Below are 24,821 nucleotides of genomic sequence, written 5' to 3'. Positions count from 1 at the left end.
CGAAACAAAGATTATCCCACTGGATTGTGGATGCCATTTCACTCGCTTATTCGAGTCGAGGTCAGCCGTGTCCCCCGGGAGTACGTGCACACTCCACTCGGAGCGTTGCATCCTCTTGGGCGCATGCACGCGGCGCCTCTCTAACAGACATCTGTAGAGCTGCGGGCTGGGCGACACCCAACACATTTGCAAGGTTTTACAATCTGCGAGTGGAGCCGGTTTCCTCAAGGGTATTAGGTAACCCTTTGGTGATTGAGGAGACAACTCGGTAGGGTGTTGAAACACGCTTGCTGCGCCATTCTCCCTAACACGGAGGTACGTGCGCCTTTTTTATCTGTCAGTAAAGTTCCCCGTCAGGTGAGCCCTGCAGATTCCTCCGTGGCCCCCAGCACTGACTCAGCGGAGGAGTCACTTGCTGGCCCACTACGTTGTAGGTCTGCCCGCTGGTCAGCCCGCGTTTTGGGTATAGGTGCCTGCTATGCGTGATCCCCACTAGGCGATCCCATATGCTTATTCCGCCACGGTTAAGTCCCCCCCCTGGGCGGACCCGTGTCTTCCCTCTCCGCTAACCACTCTTTGCTATGCGTACTCCCCCTTTTTAGGGCTAGTCCATAGGTAAATTCTGCCATCTATCCCCCCCTTGGGTAACGGATGGCCTCCGCAGCGTCCTCCCTATCGGGATTGCACGCTTCCCAACGTACTGTCGTATTTCCTAGAATTATCTAGATGCTCACGACTTCCCAAAAAATATATCTAAATCCGTAAAACTTCTGTTGAAGTAGGATAAATTAGGGCCAGGGACACGTTGGAGGACCGCGCCCCCCATGATGTGGGTGCGTCACGCTTGCTTGACTATCTCCTCATCGGGGGTGTTGGTAAGGTGCAGTCATTATGGCGCTTTCCATATTCTCCCATTCATGGCACTGAAGTTCCCCAACCGAAGGGGAACGTTCGAGGTTACAGAAGTAACCCTTCGTTCCCCGAGGAGGGGAACGGAAGTGCCATATTCCGTCGCCATAATGACTGTCCCTTAGCTGTTTGAAAGTCTCTTCAGCTTAAAAGGATGGCGTCTGCTGGCTTCAGGTGTGCTTATATGCTGAGATGATTGCAGATGTCGCACACCTGCGCAAGCTTACGCTGCCAATTAATTTCATTCATTGGCCCGTTCAATACTCTCCAGATAAGCGGCTTCTGATCCGAATCCTCCCATTCATGGCACTTCCGTTCCCCTCCTCGGGGAACGAAGGGTTACTTCTGTAACCTCGAACGTTTCTTTATTTAAAGGTAGATTTGGATTGCAGTCTAGAGTGCTCATTTCATAAAAGTGCCACACACACAAAAAACCTTACATGGTGACCACAACAAATGGACATGAAGGGCCCTATCATACACCCAGCACAATGTGGCGCAAGGCGCGACGCAATAGTTTATTTGCTAGTTTCAGCTTGGCGCAAGAGTCGTTTTGAGGCGTTGCGCCACCCTGTTTAAATAGCCAATACATTTGCGCTCATATGTGCGCCCATAGGCGTTCTGGTCTAAAAAAGAAGGCGTTCTGAGGCGGACCGCTGGCGCGTTGCTATTTTGAGAAACTATAATAGATTTTTCAATAGACCAAAACAGACCCGGTCTAAACTCCAGCGCAGAGTTGCACCTCGCTTACACACTGCTTAATACACACAATATTTAGAGCAATACGCAAATATCTTTACATATGAAAAAAATAAAAATTAAGGATGTATATAGGATATAAATATAAAGGATTAAAATATTACAAAACATATTATTTTCTAGCCCACATAAATATGAAAAATCACCGCTTTTATGTCTTCATCTCGGGAGGCTTTTTCAGTTCATTCATAACAATTTGCTTTTGTATAATGTTATTATTATTAGCAGTATTATTTATTATATCCATATTTATATTTGTTTTATTAAAAACAAGCTTAGATTTGCCCACCTGTCAGGTTTTAGACCATATGGGGCACAGCATGTGTTTTAGGATATAACTCAGGTTTTTCAACACACTTCGTTATTCTTGTTCATTTATTTGTTTGCTGGAAATTAGAACTGAATTTAGAAATAGTTTTGAAACAAATATTTGGGCTTTACAAACAAAATTAATTATTCATAGGCTAATTGATTTCTGTGAGTAAAGAGCGAAAGTGAAAGTAGATCATTTATGTCTCATTCTCGTGCAGTAGATGCTGTTTAACTGTTGAGAGGCCTTATCTCTCATTCTTGCGTTGTTTAACTGTTTTCTTGCTAGTGAAATGCTCAGTTTTTCCACTTACACTTACTTTAAGTCATGTAAATAACAAATGCGCTTATGGCGCGACGCAGCTGGCTCTTAAAGGGAATGAGAGATGAGACTCTAATTGGTTTATTCTCAAAACACACCTATAACTCATTAAAAAAATAAACTCAACCCTTTTAGATCATGCGCCACGGCGCAAAGCATCCTTATATTAGTAAAAATGCATTTTGACACGCCCTGAAAGTGTTTGTACCTTGCGTTTTGCGCATGGACTGTCAAAATAGAGCCCAAAGACATACAACATAAATTGCACATGAATATATTTAAAATACTATCCCATAAACAATTAAAAAGATAAGAGCAAACACATAAAGCTTAAAATGTAACAACAAAGTTTTAAAAAACAAAAGACAAGGACTCTAGTCTCCCATGCCAAACTCTCCCTGCTGGTCTCTGCATGTCTTTTTACTGGAACTCATAGATATACATACTGTACATTCTGACTGAGAAAAGGTGTTTTGTACGGTGTGAGCGGTTCAGGACTGAAGTAAGAAGAGACTAGATGTGCAGCTCTAGCGTAAACATGAGACAGCATTTCAGTCACACAGCCCACTTCCCTCCTCCAGGCCAGAACATCTTGTCATAGATCTGGTTGTGACTAACATTTACATAACTTTGTATCTGGTAAAACATATCTGAGTCTTCTTGGCTTCCATTCAATTCATAGAAATGTGTATATACGGTTGAAGTCAGAATTATTAGCCCTTCTGTATATTTTGTTTCCCAATTTCTGTTTAATGGAAAGAAAACACATTTTTTTTAACACAATAGTTTTAATAACTCATCTCTAATAACTGATTTATTTTATATTTGCAATGATGACAGTACATCATATTTTAGCTGATATTTTTCAAGACACTTCTATACAGCTTAAAGTGAGATTTAAAGGCTTAACTAGGTTAATTAGGTTAATTAGGCAGGTTAGGGTAATTAGGAAAGTTATTGAATGATGTTTTTTTTTCTGTAGACTATCCAAAAAAATATAGCTTAAGGTGGCTAATAATATTGACCTTAAAATGGTGTTTAAAAATGTTTCTTCTTTTATTCTAGCCAAAATAAAACAAACAAGACTTTCTCCAGAAGAAAAAAAATTATATAAGAAAACTGTAAAAATTTCCTCGCTTTGTTAAAAATAATTTGGGAAACATTTCTAAAAGAAAATTCACAAGAGGGTTAATCATTTCGACTTAAACTGTATGTCTAAATTAGGCAGAACTGTGAACTTCCATGGATGATAATCACATTTGTGGAGGTGAAATGCTTTGACCACATGACTATACATGGGTTGTGGACATGACACTGCATTTTCACTGTCGCATGTGTCAGAAATTCATATAATTAGCGTTGTCATCATTTAAAAGGCATTAAACGGTTCAATATAAATTCATATTCCATGGACATGTTATTAAGATGCTGCTACTAAAATAGCCAAATCTATGGTTAGATCGGTTTAAGCATAGTTTAATACATTTCAGCTCTTAAAATTAAAATAAAAATCATTCATTTCCTTGTCGGCTTAGTCCCTTTATTACTCCAGGGTTGCCACAGTGGAATGAACCACCAACTTATCCAGCGAGTCTTTACGCAGCGGATGCCCTTCCAGCCGCAACCCATCTCTGGGGAAACATCCACACACATTCATACACACACTCTTACACTACGGACAATTTAGCCAACCCAATTCACCTGTACTGCATGTCTTTGGACTGTGGGGGAAACCGGAGCACCCGGAGGAAACCCACGCGAAGGCAGGGAGAACATGCAAACTCCACACAGAAACGCCAACTGAGCCGAGGTTCGACCCAGCGACCTTCTTGCTGTGAGGCGGCAGCACTACCTACTGCGCCACTGCCTCGCCAATAAAAATCGTTAAATCATTATTAAATACCTGAGGCCAAAAAACACTATAAAATGTAACTATGTAAAATGGCATAAAATAAAATGACAAAATAAAATAACATTTAAATAAATTAAAACACTGAAAAATAATGAATAAGCTGAAGGAAAGTGAGTGAAAATAAACATTTCAGTGAAATATTACCATTTTATATGGCAAAGGTCCTTTTATTTATGTTTTTATTTAGAGGTTTAGTATAGATTATTTTTGTGACCATTTAACTGTTTTGCTTTTAACTGTTTTTGTCACATTATTTCTTAAAACAAGACAATATGCTTTGCTTGTATTGAGAATGCTTCTTGATTTAAGAATTTTTAGATATTTGGACTCGAAACAAGGCAAAATCTCCAATTAAAAAAATTTTTTTTTGCATTAATAAAGATCCGTTGAACTTGATCAGCCATTTCAAGTTTAGTTCAATCCACTCAATTCAATATCTAATATGATTATCCCTTATCTTAAGAAGTAATATGTCAAAATAATCTTGTTTTTCCTTTTGATGCAGGATTGTTTTGCTGACCCCATTGGCAGATTATTTTGCATATTTTAAGGAAAAACAAGACAAACATTTTTGCTTTTTGCTAAAAAAAATGCTTTTTGATTTAAGAATATTTAGATATCTGGACTAGAAACAAGACAAAATCTCTAAGAATTTTTTTTTTCACTATTAAAGTTTTGTTTAACTTGATCAGCCTATCCAAGTTTAGTTGGATCTACTCAAATTAATATATAACATGATTATCCCTTGTTTCAGGAAGTAATACATCAAACTGGAGTCAGTTTATTCTTAAAACAAGCAAAACAATTGTATTTTTCCTTTTGACAAAAAAAAAATGCTTGCCCCATTGGCACCTTATTTAGCTTGTGTTAAGAAAAAGTCACTTAATTTTAACATATAACTTCATAAAACAAGCCAACATGTTTTACTTGTCTAGAAAATGCTTCTTAATTTAAGAACGTAAAGATATTTGGAGTAGAAACAAGAAAAAATCTCTAAGAAAAGCATTTTGTGCACTATTACAATCGATTTAAATTGATCAGTCTAGCCAAGTTTAGTTTGATCAACTCAATTTACTATGTAACATGATTATCTCTTATTTTAAGAAGTAATACATCAAAATGAAGTGACTTTATCCTTAAAACAAGCTAAATTATAGTATTTTTCCTTTTGACAAAATAACAATTTTGCTTACACCATTGGCACATTATTTAGCTTGTTTTAAGGAAAAACTCACTTCATTCTGACATATTATGCCTTAAAACAAGACAATATGTTTTACTTGTCTAGAAAATGCTATTTTTATTTTTATTTTTAGACATTTGGACTAGAAACAGGACAAAATATCCAAGTAAGAAAATCATTTTTTGCACTATTAAATATCCATTTAAAGGTGCAATATGTAAGTTTGACACCCAGTGGTTGAACTAGGTATTGCACGCCTGATTCGAAGCAAATGCAAGCGCAGGTTGCCAGATTGATGACATCGGAAAAAGTGTGCCTAACCATCAAACCTAAAGGCTGATTTAAGGCTGATTTAAACCGTTTTCTAAATAAAAGCAATGGCACGTGATAGAAGGAATATTTTCTATACTAAAAAAAGTTTTTGTCCAAACCAACACCTGGAATTTATATTTTAGAAACGGCTTCTATTTCTTGCAACAGGATAAACTAACAGTGATCATCTCAGAAACACCTCATGTGCTTTATTCAGTTTTAAGTGCTAATAATGTGAGTCTGAACGCCTTTTTACATGACATTTATTACCATACCACTGAAAGCAGCAGCAGATAGTTCACCTCTGTGGTCCAGCGCAAGCCAACACATATCAGTGATTCAGGATGTACTTTTTAGAATATTAAAGAGGTTTAATTTGCATTAATTCGATTATAAACCTCACCATTTCGTTGGAGTGCAGTAAGTGCACTATTCAGTGCTTCTGAAAGGCTTTGTTTAAATTTCTGTCGTGTTTCGTCTGGTGCAAACAGACCAATTTCTTATCACTTCAAATCTTCTCACATGTTGTCAGGACACGGGGGTTACAATATACAACCTTCTCTCCTTACATAACGTTTGTATATTTATGTTATTAGCTAATTAATAACCACTTCAAAAGTTCATGTGGAACTCTGAATCTGCGTCACATTTATGAGTCTGCTACTGTCCACCAGAGGTCACATTGGGTCACGGACGCACACTTTAAGAGCCTTCCTGACTGAATGATTGAAATACGCTGTTTTCTACCAAAGCAACCCGGGGTGCCTGGCATCGGGCAGGTTGAATGACCAAAACAAAGACCGATGTTCGGGCATGTAAAGCATATTTTCAAAGCAGAATATCTGAATTAGGCATTGTTTTTTAGATAAACAAGAATGTTCACTTAGCATATTTCTTAAATATCTGCAAACATATTAAGGTATTTTCTATGCTTTAGCAGAGTCAAACACTTACATACAGCACCTTTAACTTGATCAGCCTATCCAAGTTAAGTTCAATCCTCTCAGTTGAATATGTAACACGATTATCCCTTACCATTTAGTTTCCCGATCCATTTCGGCCTTTTCTCTTTGGGCAGGTAGACGCACAGGTAATAAACAGGCACTCCGGACAGTGCGATGGCGATTCCTATGAGAGAGTTGATGGTGTCGCTGTACAGGGGAACGATCACCAGGAACACGCTGCACAGGCAGTAGACGAATGGGAAAAACAAGCTGAGCTGATGGAGGAAAAAGAAACATGTAAGAATGGCAGATGGTTTGGATTCTAACAAATTAGCAGATATGAATACAGACCCTTTTCACAAAACTGGTATTATGCGTTTAAAGGTCATCAGCATTTTAAATCCTTGAAAGTTTTTAATAAAAAAAAACAACAACATATGAGCATTCATATGTATTTACCAGTGTTGGGGAGGTTACTCTGGAAATGTAATAGATTACAGATTACAAATGACCCTATTTAAAATGTGATAAGTTACACTACTTTTCGATTACTTTATAAAAGTAAAGTAACAAATTACATTTGATTACTTTTTGATTACTTTTAAGTTTTTAATGTACATTTTCAACTAAATCATTTTCAAGCATTTATACCGAGGACATGTTCCCTCCGGGATTTATGCCTGTGGGTGCGCCGCAAATCAAAAGCATCAGAATAGCATCGCTTTAATAAATGGCCTTAGCGAAAGGCCTCGTGCATATCAAAAACAGACAAAGCAACAGATAAATATTCAACATATCCCAGAATTTGAAAGAAAAATTTTAGATGTAAGATTTACATTTGTATTCTTAAATTTCATTTGTAAATTTAGATTTACATTTGTAATCGTAAACATTTTCACAAGTAACTGTAATTTAACATTGTTTCTCAGTAACTGTAACGAATTACTGTTACTTTTATTTTGTAATTAAATTACATAACGCCGTTACATGTCACTAGTTACTCCCCAACACTGGTATTTACGTATGTATTAAATCATTCTTGCACCAAATTACAAAAAACGAATTACCGCTTAAGGGGTTTCTAATGCAGTGTAACAGTAAATTTGTCGTTGTTTTTTCTCCTGGTTGCCGTTATCAGTCTTGCACATTTTTTTCCATCCTCTGACGCTCTTGATAACACAATCCTAGAGTTTTTCTTCTATTATTTCAGCAAATAGGATTGTAAAAAATATATATTTGTTGTACTCTCCCATTCACTGCGCTCTGCACTGTAAAATATATCGGTAACACTTTACAATAAGGTTCATTAGTTAATGCATTTACTAACATGAACTAATAATGAACAACACATGTTCAGCATTTATTAATCATAATTGAACATTTACTAATGCATTATTAACATCCAAGTCCATGCTTGTTAGCATTGGTTATTGCACCATGAGTTAACATGAACTAACAATGAACAACTGTATTTTCATTAACTAACGTTTATTAACATTAATAAATACTGTAGTAAATGTATTGTTCATTGTTTGTTCATGTTAGTAAATGCATTAATTAACATTAACTAATAAACCTTATTGTAAAGTGTGACCGATATAGCTGTTAATTAACAGTGTCTGTATTTAGTGCATCACAAGTGTTTTCTGATTGTGAATTGCATAATGGAAATTTCATCTCTGCTCTGTCTAATTTGATTTTGAAAGTTCAACTCTGCAGTTGAACAAAGGGAATTTTATTGACATTTCAGCTGTTTGAGATAATAAAAAGTATAATAAATAATATATAGCGAACTAAGTCTGTAAAGCAACAGAAAATTTACTGGCAGACTATTACAAGGCTTTTTGTACAACACCAACCCAGACAATAAATTACTCTAAACTATAAAAATGTAAAGTCAATTTTTTAACACTATCTGATAAAAGTCTCGTCGCCTATCCAAGTTTCAGTAACAACTAATAATAACTTGACTTCTAGTTGATCATTTGAAATCAGAAGTGGCTTAGATAAAGGCAAAGGCCTGTAGATTACGCTTATTTGACCAAAATAAAATATGATCATGCCTTGATTTTTATTATTTAATTAGGACAGTAAGGTCTGAATTTACTTAGACAAAAGTCTTGTCACTGAACAGAAATAATGTACAGTATAGAATATAAAGCCGTGGTGCAGTGGAAAAAAATGAATATTGTGCATGACTCCCATGAGCTTGGAGGACTGCATCCATACATCTCTGCAATGACTCAAATCACTTATTAATAAAGTCATCTGGAATGGCAAAGAAAGCGTTCTTGCAGGACTCCCAGAGTTCATCAAGATTCCTTTACCATCTTTCAAATGCTCAATAATGTTCATGTCTGGTGACTGGGAAAGCCAATCCTGGATCACCTTGATCTTCTTTGCTTTTAGGAACTTTGATGTGGAGGCTGAAGTGTGAGTAAGGAGCGCTATCCTGCTGAAGAATTTGTCCTCTCCTGTGGTTTGTAATGTAACGGGCAGCACAAATGTTTTGATACCTCAGGCTGTTGATGTTGCTATTCACTCTGGATCTCTCGCACACCCCCATACTGAATATAACCCCAAGCCATGATTTTTTCCTTCACCAAACTTGACTGATTTCTATGAGAATCTTGGGTCCATGAAGTTTCAGTTAGGTCTTCTGCAGTATTTGCGATGATTGGGATGCAGCTCAACAGAGGATTCATCGACCTTCTGTCAATTTTCCAAATGATTAACTAGTTATTTGTTGCTCTTACAACTGGGACTGAGGACAAGATTTTTGTCAGGAAGTGTACGCTTTTAAAGGAAAGATCAAGGTCCCATAATAAAATTAAAAGCATAAATAACTGAAATTTTTTTATAACAAAATATGAAAAACTGTTAATTTACAAATCTTTAAAACTTTTTTTCATTGTCAAACTTGTACAATAAAAACTAAATAATATGACAATATTTTAAGTGTAAATCAATGACAATAACAAGAACAAGAAAATAAACCAACAATGGGGGTTTGCATGAATTAAAGCTATTATGTAATTGAAAAAATAAATAAAATTGACAATGATTTATGTGGCGTAGGATGCCATAATGTGTCAAAAACATTTTTGTTCGCTTTTCTTGTTTTTAATAAATTTAAGAGAAGAAACAAGTCAAATTCAAGAAGAAAAATGAAAATGAAAACAAAAACAAAGGAGATTTTAGCTATTTCTGCTTAAGAATACAAAAATTTGCATTCAGAATAAAAAGATTAACGATGTATTCAAAAGATAAACACTTAGAATTGTCATAGTAAAAAAATAACACCTCTGAGGATGAAAGTGTGTGTTAAATTTGTAAAGTTAAAAGGATAAGAACTTAACCTAAAATCTTTTTGTTTTATTTTTTATTTATTTACAGATATTGTTATTGAAAATAAAATACTGATAAACCCGAAAATGTGAAACGGGTCCATTGATGGCTGGAGGAGTCACCTTGACGGGTCTGTGTCTGTCAGGCTGTGTGATGCGTAGGTAAATGAGTCCGGCCACAGACAGACCCACAAACAGCCAGTAACTGAAGCTGAAGTAGTTGATGAGTTGAAACACGTCTTCCACACACAGGAAGACCAGACCCATCACACACTGCAGCACAAACACATACAAACACAATTTCTGTGGATGTAAGTCTTACGATGACAAAATGAGCTCTTTAATTTTAAAAGAAAATATGTCTAGGCCTTGTGTTTTTTTTTTTACTGGAACAATATCTTCAATAATGTAAACTGGACTGAAGGTCATTACCTCAAAGATTTTAGGCTAAAGAGATGTTTTTTTCAATGCTTTAATAAAACTATTTCTAATTAATTTTGAGTTAAGTTTTGCTAATATAATCTGCATTTTTGGATTAATGTTGAACCTTTGATTGCTCATATTATTTTAAAAACCTTTTCCTTCTCTTATAAACCTGATTATGTTAAGGATCGATCTTTAAAAGTTGCTGGTTTCAGTATAAACTTTATGCTATGATTATGTACATTTCACATACTCAAATACAAGTTTGCTCTCTTCATAGTGCTAGAAAAAAAGAGATTTTTTTTCATTTAGTTTTTCATTGCAGTTTCCAAATTCACATACAGATCTGGTTTTCCACAATGTATTCACAAAACAATCAAAGATTGGATTCCCAAAATTGTAGAAATAAATAAAATGATAAAATACAAAAAATTCAATTAATGAAAATGGAAGTTACATTAATGATTTAAGGACATTATAAGAAACAAGAAAATCAATACACTTAATTGTTTTGTATATCATCAAAAATGAAACAGATAAAATTAACTTGTTGCCTTTCAATTGTGTACTTTTTTGTCATATTGTAGCACCCAGTTTTTTTAATTACCTAAACTATGTACATATGGAACTACGAGGATGCTACTTTTAGGATCTTAAATGTATAATATTTAAAATAGCTAGTGTTCTTCTTTCTATCTTTCTGTTATGTTTTCTTTTATTACTAGAAATAATACACAAAATAAACAAAATAAATTTCACGTCTTTCTAACTATTCATTCATTCTATAATAAATCTGGTCTTAATGGCAGAATAAATTCTACCCATTTTCTCCATGTCTCATTAAACTCCTCAGTCTGTAAACGACGGTTCATTGTTAGCCTCTCCATCTTACAGATTTCATAAATTATGTCAAACCAGTCACTAATTTGAGGTATTTCAAGCTGTAACCATTTTTTTGGTTATAGCTTTTTTACAGGCTATCAGCAAAATTTTCAGCAGTTTTTCTTTTTTTGTCAGATTTTTCTTGTAACATAGGATTTTTTAGGCCTAAGTATAGAGTTGAGAAAGAAAAATTGATGGGGATATGGAATATATTTTCTAAACATTTAGGAATTTCAAAATGCCTGAATTTTTAAACATTTCCAGAAAATATGTGAATAGAAAAAAAAGAGATTTAAATGTTTATAAAATATAATATTTCTGTACTAAGAGTCCATTTAATAACTTTTGTCAATATCTCAATTAAAAAAGATACATATTTGTATGTATATTGATAATAATGTCCCCTCTCCTTTTTATTATTATTAAGGAATGTGTTGAGTTTGTTGTTTAACCCTTTAACTGCCCCACCAAGAAAACTAATGTTAACTAACTAAAAATCCCAGTGTCACTACTTTCACTTTTTTTTGTCAACACATCCAAAAATTACTAAAATATCAACCTCTACCAAATGGTTGAGATGTCAGTTTATGGTAAAAGTACAGAAATAAATACATTTACTATAAAAAAAAATCTGAAAATATGTAGTGTAAGACCAATTTATTTAAAAACATAATCAAAATTAAACATTTTTAAACACTAATATATGCCATGTGATGTAATGTAATGTGTATTTATATAGCGCATTTATTGTATATGGCCATACACCCAAAGTGCTTCACAATCAGGAGGGGGGTTTCTCCACACCACCAGTGACAGTGATAGAGCCAATTCAGCAGATAGGGATGATTGGGAGGCCATAATGGTTAAAGGCAGAGAGGGAATTTGTCCAGGACATCAGGGTTACAACCCTCCTCTTTACGAGAAATGCCTTCGGTGATTCTCATTTAACATGTTTTCTTTTTTTCTTAAGTTTGCAATAAAACCAAAATAAAAGTTATTATTGTTATTTTTTGTAAACCAACAACGCTGTGTGTAAACCATTAATTAAAACAGTCATTCTTTAAATGACTTTAACAGTCACTAATAAAAACAGTTAAAACATGGTCAAACTATTAGCTAGAGCGGGCAGTCAAAGAGTTAATGAAGCTGTACATGATGGTTCTTGTTAAAGCAAAAAACAAAACAAACATACAAACACTGTTTATCATCTGACCTGACGAGGGCGCAGTTGCACATTTAATGCGCCTGAAGGGTAGCCGGTTCTAACTTGGAGTGAGAATTTGTGCCCCGCCCCTATTTATTTATAAATATATATTTTAATAAATTATTATTATTATTATTATTATTATTATTATTATTATTATTATAAATAACAGAAATCGATTTTGAATGAAACGGGAAAACACTATAAAACAGCTGGAGGGATATGCTAAGATCATTTACAAAAATCATTATACAACGAACTCACTTCATGTTCCTTAACAAGAATTAAAAGAGAAAAGAACATTTAAATTAAAGATAATATAATAATAAAAAAGAGGTTGGGACATATATCATATACTGTACATACAATTATATATATATATACATATATATATATATATATATATATATATATATATATATAAACAAAAGTTATTAGACGCACTTTTAGTACAGAAAAATCCATGTATACTAACATTTTATGCAATAATGTTAAAGAAGGAGCATGTATTAACTGTTTTAGTCATCACTTTTATAATTTTAATCTCTGACTGTTTGGCTAATGACTGTTTTAATTAATAATTTACACACGCAGCGTTGTTGTTGATTTACAAAATGATCAAACAAATATAATCCTGTTGCAATACTACACTTGATTTTGGTTTTATTGTAAAATAAAACAAGAAAACATGTTAAATGAGAATATGGCATATATAAGTGTTCAAAAATGTTTTATTTTGATTATGTTTTGGTGTTACACTTCATATTTTCAGATTTTTCATAGTATATGTATTAATTCCGGTGCTTTTACCGACATATCGAACATTTGCAGAGGCTGATATTTTAGAAATTAGAGGATGTGTTGAAACAAAAATGCAATGAGTGTGTTAACTAGTGACATTAGGAGTTGAGAAATGCAATCCAAACATTTTTTTATTGGTGGTGCAGTTAAAAGGGTTAAACAAAAAAAAACTCACTTGTTTATATTTATACACATTTATATTCATGTGCAGTTTCATTACACAAGAAACTCACTTCACATTCCTTAACAAGAAGAGAAAGACAAAGAGAAAAGAAAAATTAAATAAATAAAAACAATAAAAAAGCAGAGGTGACATTATTATTAATATACATAAAAATATATAATACTTTTTTTCTAATTTAGTTATTAACAAAATAATTTATTTTAATAACTTTAAATTAATTATTTTTATCTCTTTTTTTCTAGCACCATGAAGAGAGTGTATTTGTGTATGTAAAATGTACATAATAATAGCATAAAGTTTATAAACGCAAAAGTTTTTAAAATATTATGAGAAATCAAACTTCAACATCAATCCAAACATGCAGATTATATTAGCAAGACCAAAATAAATGTGAAATAATAACTTTAAGACTTATTTTTTAATGAAAACATTTTGAGGTAATGACCTTAAGTCCAGTTCACATTATTAAAGATACTGTGTAGATAGTGTTTATTTATTTATTTATTTATTTATTGTTATACATCAAATACAGCTGGGAAGAAATATTTTGTAGGGCTGATTTTTCTGCGTGAGAAAATGGACGTGTGGTGTGAGAGCGTGAGAATACTCTCAATTGTGTGACTCTCACGCATGGCAGCCCCGTATAAAAATGACCTCATCATTTCCACTCACTCATGTGAACTCGCACATTCATTTCTTTTTTTTTATCTTCAATTGAACAACACAAAACAAGATATTCTGAAGAATGTTTACATCCATAGCGCACTTAGGAAAAAGTATTTTGCTGTTTGTTCAAACTGCTCAAAAAATAAAGGGAACACTTAAACAACACAATGTAATTCCAAGTGTTCCTGTTATTTTTTTAGAAACATATTTCTGATAATAGTATCTCTTAAAAGGGTGGTCCACTATGATATCATATTTTAAACTTAAGTTGATGTGTATAAACAACATCTCTGAATGTAATATGCTCAAAGTTCAATGGACAGGGAGACTTTGACGGTCCATGCGCAAACGCCATGTCATGCTAACACCATGTCATGCTAACTCTACCAACTATTTGTATCATCGTGGATAATATAAACCAATTACAACTCTTTAAAAAAGACACTTACATTGAAAAGGAGTGCTGGTACAGGAGTGTACCGCTCAGTGTGGATCAGACTTAAGCTGATGGGAAGGTGGCCTTCTCTCGCCCCAACAAAAAACAACCTAACACCCAGAACAGAACATACAAGACGCAAATATCAACATTTGAAAGCCTTCATCGATTAAAACTGAACCAGAACATTACCTGGAGGCGGCAATGATGGAAGCGTTGAGTCCTCCATAGCAAGACATGGCCACGGCAATTGGGACGATCCAATTTATAGGCCCAAGCACTTGATTTCCAAATGTCTACAGATTGGGACAGAAGCTGAAGGTTTAATTAAATGGCTTTGCAGTCAATACACTGAACGCATACAGAATAAACACTGCGTATTTGATACTCTGAAAGACTCTTACTACAGCCACTGCATCACTACCCATGAAAGAAGGCATGTCCAGAACTGCGTAGTACGCCACATTGGTCAGCAGGTAGATGATGGTCACGATTGGCATGGAGACGGCTATAGCGATGGGCAGATTCCTGTCAATGATCAAGGAGAACATTTAAAGAATAGCTCACCCAAAAACTACAATTCTGTCATCATTTGCTCACCATTGACTTGTCAATTTGAGTTTTAACAAAAGATTATATTTTTGAATATGTTGAATATGTTGATAACATTTAACCATTGACATGAATAGACGGGGAAACAAATTCTATGAAAGTCAATGCCTGGTGGTAGAGGTCTGCATTCCCGTGGGCGCTGCGGGACCCGACCAGATTTCTGCGGCACAGGAATAAATTTCCAAATAAATCACGGGAGCGGTCGGTAACAGGTTTAATTTGGGACGGGAGAGGGCTGTCTAGCAACATCACTCCCGACACCCGAGCGAGCACGCGTATGTATGTGTGTAAATGAAATATTGTGCGATATTGTGTTTAGCTTGTTTTTTGCTGTGTGTGTGTGTGTGTGTGTGTGTGTGAGAGAGAGAGCTTTGCCTGTGTGTGTGCTTGGTGCTTATGTGTGTGTGTGTGTGTTAATGCGCACGCGCGAATGAGAGAGAGAGAGAGCTTTGCCTGTGTGTGTGCTTGGTGCTTATGTGTGTGTGTTAGTGCGCGTGCGAATGAGAGAGAGAGAGCTTTGTCTGTGTATGTGTGCTTGGTGCTGTGTGTGTTTGTGTTTGTACAGACAGCTTGTTATAGGCTGTCTGGACTGTATAGCTGGGTGATTTTCGGTTTTGTCCCCCCCCCCTCTTTAGCAGGATCGGGCGCGGCGGGTAGAAAACGGGGCGGGTCGGGCAGCGGGACAACAAATGCTTAATATATGTGGGGGCGGTCGGGTTCGGGCTAAAACCTGGTGGGTGCGGGCGGGAGCGGGATTCAAAATTTAGTCCCACGTAGATCTCTACCTAGTGGTTTCCAACATTCTTCAAAATATCTACTTATTATATGTTTGGCGAAGTAGCACTTTAAAAACTAGAGTATTTGGAAAGTCCTTTCAGCTAAGTAAATAGATGAATATGTAAACGCAGAGGAAGAAATAAGCTTAAGAATTTTGCTATTCGCTTTAGCTATTGTAAAAATGTTATGTGTCCCTAATATGCTATCACAGAATTTAATAATAATAATAAATATTAAATAATAATAATAATAATAATAATGGGGAGACGCGGTGGCGCAGTAGGTAGTGCTGTCGCTTCACAGCAAGAAGGTCTCTGGTTAGAGCCTCGGCAGGGTCAGTTGGCATTTCTGTGTAGAGTTTGCATGTTCTCCCTGCGTTCATGTGGGTTTCCTCTGGGTGCTCCGGTTTCCCCCCACAATTTCGAAGACATGCGGTACAGGTGAATTGGGTAAGCTAAAATTGTCCGCAGTACAGTATAAGTGTGTGAATGAGAGTGTATGGGTGTTTCCCCGTGATGGGTTGCAGCTGGAAGGGCATCCGCTGCGTAAAACATATGCTGGATAAGTTGGCGGTTCATTCAGCTGTGCCGACCCCAGATTAATAAAGGGACTAAGCTGAAAAACTGGCGACGCAGTGGCGCAGTAGGTAGTGCTGTCGCCTCACAGCAAGAAGGTTGTTGGTTCAAGCCTCGGCTGGGTCAGTTGGTGATTCTGTGTACAGTTAGCATGTTCTTCATGTGTTCGCGTGGGTTTCCTCCGGTCGCTCCGGTTTCCCCCACAGTTCAAAAGACATTCGGTACAGGTTAATTTGGGAGGCTAAATTGTCCGTAGTGTATGAGTGTGAATGTGTGTATGGATGTTTCCCAGAGATGAGTTGCAGCTGGAAGGGCATCCGTTGCATAAAACATATGCTGGATAAGCTGACGGTTTATTCTGCTGTGGCGACCCCGGATTATTAAATGGACTAAGTCGAAAAGAAAACGAATGAATAATAATAATAATTTAGTATAATAACGTTGCCATACTTTGAAAGATTTGAAAAGATTCAATAATCAAAATGGAGTAAAAAATGGAGTTGCTGTTTCTTAAAATAAAGAAGTGACTCAAAGCAGCTTGAAGCAGGTTGTCAGTAATTCCTTACTTCTTAATTCATGCACAAACCTTTTAAGGTTTTAAATGAATTTGCAAAATGCCAGACTGTGGTCTTGGCATTCCCTAATCAATGCCTACTGTTGTGAACCGATCCTCTGAGGAATTAACACACGTCCACCTTCATGTAAAGATTGTACTTTATAAACAGCGCACTTGTTAACCGGAACATGCTATAACATACAACCTCGTGGTATGTTCCTCATGCATAACTAATGAGGAGTGCATTCTTAAAGGAGCCAACACATTAAAGTGCAACACTTTAGAAACACATAAATCACTTATATTTATAAGACAGATCATCTGTCACAATGATCTACACCTACTTAGACCCTTAAATACCGTAGTTGTAGCTGATGACTGAAAGAACTTGACTTGCGTTGTTGCTACTGTAGATGCTACTGTATTGTCTGTGCTATGAAAGCACATACAGTACAACCACTAGTCAAAGCTGGATTTTCTATATAGTGCTCAGCATAAATCAGTACACCGTCTTTTGAAATTAAATATATTTTTTTATCTATTTCACAGTGAATATAGCCAAAAATATGGGGTGCATTTAAACAGTTTTATTAAACCAATATATATATATTTATGTATATATATATATATATATATATATATATATATATATATATATATATATATATATATATATATATATATATATATATATATATATATATATATATATATATATATACCAAACTGTTATATTAATCTGTTATATTAACCGGAACATGCTATAACATACAACCTCGTGGTATGTTCCTCATGCATAACTAATGAGGAGTGCATTCTTAAAGGAGCCAACACATTAAAGTGCAACACTTTAGAAACACATAAATCACTTATATTTATAAGACAGATCATCTGTCACAATGATCTACACCTACTTTGACCCTTAAAAACCGTAGTTGTAGCTGATGACTGAAAGAACTTGACTTGCGTTGTTGCTACTGTAGATGCTACTGTATTGTCTGTGCTATGAAAGCACATACAGTACGACCACTAGTCAAAGCTGGATTTTCTATATAGTGCTCAGCATAAATCAGTACACCGTCTTTTGAAATTAAATATATTTTTTTATCTATTTCACAGTGAATATAGCCAAAAATATGGGGTGCATTTAAACAGTTTTATTAAACCAATATATATATATTTATATATATATATATATATATATATATATATATATATATATATATATATATATATATATATATATATATATATATATATACCAAACTGTTATATTAATCTGTTATATTAATCTATAAATATATATATATATATATATATATATATATATATATATATATATATATATATATATATATATATATATACACCAAACTGTTACATTAATCTGTTATGTTAATGTTATGTTAATCTATAATATATATATATATATATATATATATATATATATATATATATATATATATATATATATATATATATATATATATATATATACCAAACTGTTATATTAATCTGTTATATTAATCTATAATATATATATATATATATATATATATATATATATATATATATATATATATATATATATATATATATATATATATATATATATATATATAGATTAATATAACAGTTTGGTCACCAAAGACCTTAGTTAATAAAAAAAAAAATGACAAACTACACAGTTTCAACTAAATGTGATAGTTTTTATGCTTTTCTTGATTTTTCCAATTTATTCCAATGTAATTACCCCCCGTCCCCATTCATCACTGATCCATCAGTTCAAATCACTGATGATTAATGATTTAACACACACAAAAAAAGAGTTTGTTAAAAAAATGAAGAGTTCACATGCAAAATCCTCGTGCTGTCTTAAATTTTCTTCTAAAATTAGCATTTTTCTCAGCCTCCAATATTTTTGTTCAGCTATTTCACTTTAAAGGCAATGCAAAAAACTTATTTATTGACATAAAAGTGGATTTACTGAACATACACACAGGCGCTTGATAAAAATCCTCACTTTAGAATAAAATTCAGATGGCATTTAGAGGTTTTTGCATCTGAACTCTTAAAATGTTTTTATATGCTAATGTGACAATATCCAGTAAAAATGGATAATTCTCCCAAAATTGTAACTTTTGCCACCATTTACTTATTCCCCTTGATTTCTTTACAAATCAGTTTGAGTTGTTTGTTCTGTTGAACAAAAAAATGTATGTTGAAGAGTGTTGAACCATTGACCAGAGTATTTGTTTTTCCTACTTTAGAAATGAACAGTTCCCAGCATTCTTCAAAGTATCTTCTTTTGTGTTCAACAGAAGAAAACAATTCGGTCCCACTTTATATTAAGTGGCCATAACTAATAAGTACTTACACAGGAATTATTAGTTTGTTACAATGTACTTATTGTGTAAATACATGTATTTACTGTGTACTTATGCTTGATTAAATACATTTATGTAATTACATCTGTAATTAACTTTTGTAATTACATTTGTAAATACACTGTTGACCATCCCTTACACCTTAACCCACCCTTAAACCTACCCAAGCCACCAAACTTGTCCATAACCCAACCTCTATCCCAACTCAAATGCACCACAAGTGTTCTCAAATACATTATAAACACAGTAAGTACATTGTATTTATTTTTTAATGTAAGTACATAGTAGTTAAGACCACTTAATATAAAGTGGGACCAACAATTCTAACTGATTTGAATCAAATCAAGGATAAGTAAACAATGAAATAATTTTAATTTTTGGGTCAAAATTCCCTTAAAAGCATGAAAATGTAAAAATGGCACCTCTCAGGATTCTTGATCTCCTCTGTAACAAAGTTGAGCGTGTCCCAGCCTGAGTAGGAGAACAGCGCTGAATAAAGAGCCAGAGCAATGCTGCCCGCCTCAGTCGAGGAGCCCTCGAATGCATTATTTAAGTTTTTTGTTTCTCCTGTGGTGACATGCAAAAAAAAGAGGGAAAATTACACAACTCAGCAGTAGAAACAACCTGAGATCATTTAGGTATTAGTAGTCTATACAAACATCAAAAGCTTTTTAGGTGCAACCTGAGCAATGATTGAGAAGTACTTCCTTGTTCATGCAATCCCAATGTGATTTACTGTAACAAATCCGCCTAAATATGATCAGTGTTAAGCAATTAAATGCAAATGTAAAACTTTCCATGACAAAAAAAAAGTAAAATTTCACCATAATAATGAAAGCCTTTTACGTTTTTTTGTGTAGGCTTGTATTTTACAGTACTAAGGAACTCAGAAATGTCTTTGCCGATGTTTTCAAACTATTTGATTTACCAAAGTCACACAAGTGCCAATGTCACACCTGTCACTGAGAGGAGAGGTGTCAAATCCATGACAGAGAAGTGTAACATTCATAACAAAGCTTTTTCCTCATTAACGTAAACAAAATAAAATCATTTTTGGTCTATAGTGAGCTAACTCTAATCCTTTTCATTAGCATTAATTCTTTTGGATTGCTCAGTTTAATTCACAGAATTTCTACAAAGTATGTTGTATACTATAAACTCGCTAGCTTTTTAGGTCTCATCCATAACGCATGGTTATTATCCTCATTTAAAGTATAAAAAAAGGTTTACATATTGATATATCTCTGATCCAATCACTTAGTGGTTTTGGAAAATATAAACAGATGTTTCAATATAATGTTAACATAGACTTTCTATGTGATTTTCTGTTGTAAGATTGTGCAAATGTCACATCCATGACATTGGAGTTGCTTTGTTACCGTTAATGATCTTAATGATGCCCACAGTGATGACGAGGAGCAGAGACATGATTTTGGCGTATGTGAAAACATCCTGAACCAAAGTGCCCCACTTTACGTAAGCACAGTTTATGAAGATCAGAATACCTGTGGAAAGAGGGGAAACACATTCAGCACATTTTAAAATGAGCCGAAGGAGTGTAAACAAATTTAACAATACTCTGTTAAAAATGCTGGGTTCCACACAATCGATTTGTGTTGGGACAACATGAAGGAATTAAGTTAACTTATTTATTTTAACAAATTTAAGTGGATTGAACATAAAATAATTAAGTTATCTCAAAACAAATCTTAATAATTGTGTTGTATCAACTCATTTTAAAAAAGTCATTAGAACATACTACAAACATCATTTTTTTGATGCTTTGGTCAGGAGATGTTCATATTTAGTTTTAATATCAGTTTTTTTCTGCAGACACTTTCTATGAATATATGATACAATTTGTTATTGCAGTACTGATCTATTCTAATATATATATATAACAGTTCTGTCTGGTTATCGAATCTGATCGGCTGATAGCTGTGATATATTTAAGTAATATCAGCACCCGTACAGCCTCTTTACCCTTTGTGTATTACTCCACCCACATACAGCCAGCAAAAGGCAGACACTACAGATCTAAAGTTTAAAAGATGCTTGCTCAGCTGTTTAACAGTCAGCTTATGATTTGAATCCAATGCGGAAGAAAGTAGTTCCTCAAAAGGGTTTTTGAGACTCTCCATATTTGATTTTGTTTTTATATACACTATTATGCCATCAAACTGTTGTATAAACGCAATATCACACTCGTAGCAGTGCTATATGGCTGTATATCGGCACTGGTGGGGCCACTAAGGCACTCAGCTTGTGGCCTCCTGCCAACGCACGCCTCCCACCAGTGCCGATATACAGCCATATCGCACTGCTACTTGTGTGATTTTGCTCATTTATATATATATATATATATATATATATATATATATATATATATATATATATATATATATATATATATATATATATATATATATATATGTGTTTGTGTGTGTGTGTGTGTGTGTGTGTGTGTGAATTAATTACACTGTAAATAATTTAGGGTTCCACACAATCGATTTGTTTTGAGACAACAGGAATTAATGGTGCTGTTTGTAAGTTTTTGTCTCTTCTAAAGCACAGAAATGCCATATGTTGCAGATATTGAAGAAACATGCCAAGTGAACATTCTTGATTTTCTGAAAAACAATACTGAAGTCAGATATTCTGCTTTAAAAATGCCAAAACGTCTGTCTTTGTTTTGGTTCTTTTAAACTACCGAATGCTAGCTTAGCTATTATATTTCATCCCACAATTGTATTTCAGCCCAAACTCTGGGTTGCGTTGGTGGAAAACCGAGTATTTCATTTATTCAGTCAGGAAGGATCTCAAAGTGTGCATCGCAACCGAAATGCAACCGAAATGGAACCTCTAGAGTTCCACATGAGGTTTTTAATTAGCAAATAATATAAATATTACGAGCGTAAACATTAGGTGAACAGGTTACATTGTAACCCTGTGTCCTGACAACACGCTACGTGATGAGATTTGCAGTGATAAGCAATTTGGCTGTTTGCACCAAACAAAACACCACAAAAATTTAAATACAGCCATTCAGAAGCACAAAATAGAGCACTCACTGCACACCGACAAAATGATAAAGTTTATAATCTAATTAATACATATTAAACCTCTTTAACATTATTAAATGTAGATGCTGAATCACTGATATGTGTTGGCTTGCACTGAGTCACAGATCTAAAGTTCAATTTCAAACGGTTTATTTTATTTCCAAGATCTGAGGTGAACTATCTGCTGCTGCTTTCAGTAGTATGGCAATAAATGTCATGTATAATGGCATTCAAACTCGAACGATTAGCTTTTAACACTGAGTCAAGCACATAAGGTGTACCTGAGGTAAGGTAGGTTTTCTGTTCAGCTGCAAGAAATAGAAGCCGTCTCTAATATATCAATTTCAGCTTAGAACAAAAACTCCTTTTAATATGTGAAATATTGGCATTTCTGTGTGGAGTTTGCATGTTCTCCCTGCTATTGGGCTTCCTCCGGGTGCTCCGGTTTCCCCCACAGTCCAAAGACATGTGGTACAGGTTAATTGGGTAAGCTAAATTGTCCATAGTGTATAAGAGTGATTGAGTGTGTATGGATGTTTCCCAGAGATGGGTTGCAGCTGGAAGGGCATCCGCTGCATTAAACATGTGCTGGATAAGTTGGTGGTTCATTCCGCTGTGGCGACCCCAGATTAATAAAGGTACTAAGCCAAAAAGAAAATGAATGAATGAATTCCTTCGTGTGTTGTTGCTTTTATTTAGTAAACAATTGAAATCTGCCAGAGGCTTGATAGTAAGGCACAGTTCTGTTGATGTCATCAATCTACAGTAGTAACCTGTGCTTGCGAGACCAATTGATGTCAAACATACATACTGAAACTTTAAGTTAGCTTATTGGTTCTCATAAATTTAAGTAGATTGAACATAAAACAACTAAGTTGTCTGGGAAAAAACAACAATTGTGTTGTTTCAGCTTATTTAAAAGTAATATAAAATATTCAGCTCATAAAAAAGTAATTTGAACAAACAGCAAACATATTTTTTGAGTGTATACAGTTCGTTAGATAAAAATATTATACTGTGTAAGATTAAAAGTAGGTCATTTAATATGAATCAAGTGTCTTTTAATTATATCATAGGTGGTTTTGGTCTCATAGATATTTGTAATGATAAAAATAATCACTTTTTGTACTAAGGTTTTATATTCTTGGAAAGAGCCAGGGTTAATCTTAGGTTTGTGTGTGTTTTTACAGACTGTCCTCATGCAGTTAGATCATGTCCCTGCTTTCTGAGAACACATTTAGCTCTGTCTGGAAACTGTGTGAAAGCAACAGCTGCTTAGAAGGAAAGGGAAAGAAAAAAAACATCTCCTGTGTCTCGTCTGTTGGAGCAGTGAAATCTGGGCAAATCAGAAAAATAAGTGCCACATTCACCTGTTTCACTTTCATTTTGATCAAACTTAGTTTGGTTGAGCAAGGGATATGAACCGGTCTTTTTTCTATGTAAAAACAAATGTAATTATGCTATAGAAATATGCTTTTTTATTGTTGTAGTATGCTTTACAAAAAAAAGAAATGTTTAACCACAATTCCATGTTTATTCAATGTGTTATTTCAAAACAATCTCACTTCAATTCGTAACCTTTTGATTTAGTGGCTAATTTATGTTATTTTTATGGATACATTTTAGTATAAATTGTGGTAGGGTTAGGGTTTGAGAATACACCTCTTATGAATGAAATCATATGAATTTGTACAAATTGGCCACTCTTCTGTGCGTAAAAGTAGGTAAAACAGTTACGTTGCAATGGAGAGATTAGAGAAGCTGGATGTACAACATGTTACTTCATTAATGTCTCCTAACTACGTGAAAGAAAGTGGTTGTTTAACTGAAAGAAAAGAATAGAATAAACATTCTAGTATTCTAAACAGTGCGTATCTAATGTAAATAAAGCACATTTTCAGTTGACACGCCTCCTTTTTGAATTCGTATTGTTCCTTACAAATGAAATCGTATAAATTTGTACAAATTAGCCACTTTTCTGAATGTAAAAGTATGTAAAATAGTTATGTTTCCTTGTTGCCAGAATGAAAGTGAAAGAACCAAACCGTAGTTAAAGTCGACAAATTAATAATGAAACACCCGAAATTACATGAAACTCCAGAGGTGTAAAAAAATTTAAAAGTTTGATAAAAAAAAGTGTTAAACATTTATACGCTAGAAATTGTATTTTTATGCGAAAATGTAACTGATTTTCTTTTTGGCCTCTTTAAATACGAGATCAATGTAGCGAATTTTGACGGCAGAGCAATACAGGCAGAC

General features: G+C 34.2%; 1 protein-coding gene across 2 annotated transcripts in view; it reads right to left on the bottom strand.

The window, feature by feature from the left end:
- Positions 1-24,821, bottom strand: part of LOC100150834 (Y+L amino acid transporter 2) — a 54,262-nt gene that overhangs the window by 7,071 nt on the left and 22,370 nt on the right. The window contains exons 3-9 of one of the 2 annotated variants that reach the window (XM_073923066.1): positions 20,880-21,005; positions 19,923-20,067; positions 14,998-15,121; positions 14,786-14,889; positions 14,607-14,703; positions 10,121-10,270; positions 6,742-6,925 (exon numbers count right to left, since the gene is read on the bottom strand). In XM_073923066.1, the coding sequence (XP_073779167.1) occupies positions 6,742-6,925; positions 10,121-10,270; positions 14,607-14,703; positions 14,786-14,889; positions 14,998-15,121; positions 19,923-20,067; positions 20,880-21,005 (930 nt within the window). The remainder of the gene's footprint in view (positions 1-6,741; positions 6,926-10,120; positions 10,271-14,606; positions 14,704-14,785; positions 14,890-14,997; positions 15,122-19,922; positions 20,068-20,879; positions 21,006-24,821) is intronic. The other variant, XM_073923072.1, reaches the window with a different exon arrangement.

This window comes from Danio rerio, chromosome 2, assembly GCF_049306965.1.
Source record: "Danio rerio strain Tuebingen ecotype United States chromosome 2, GRCz12tu, whole genome shotgun sequence".
NCBI classification, from domain to species: domain Eukaryota; kingdom Metazoa; phylum Chordata; class Actinopteri; order Cypriniformes; family Danionidae; genus Danio; species Danio rerio.
The sequence above is the reverse complement of the archived record's forward strand: the minus strand, read 5'-3'. Positions and strand labels throughout refer to the sequence as shown.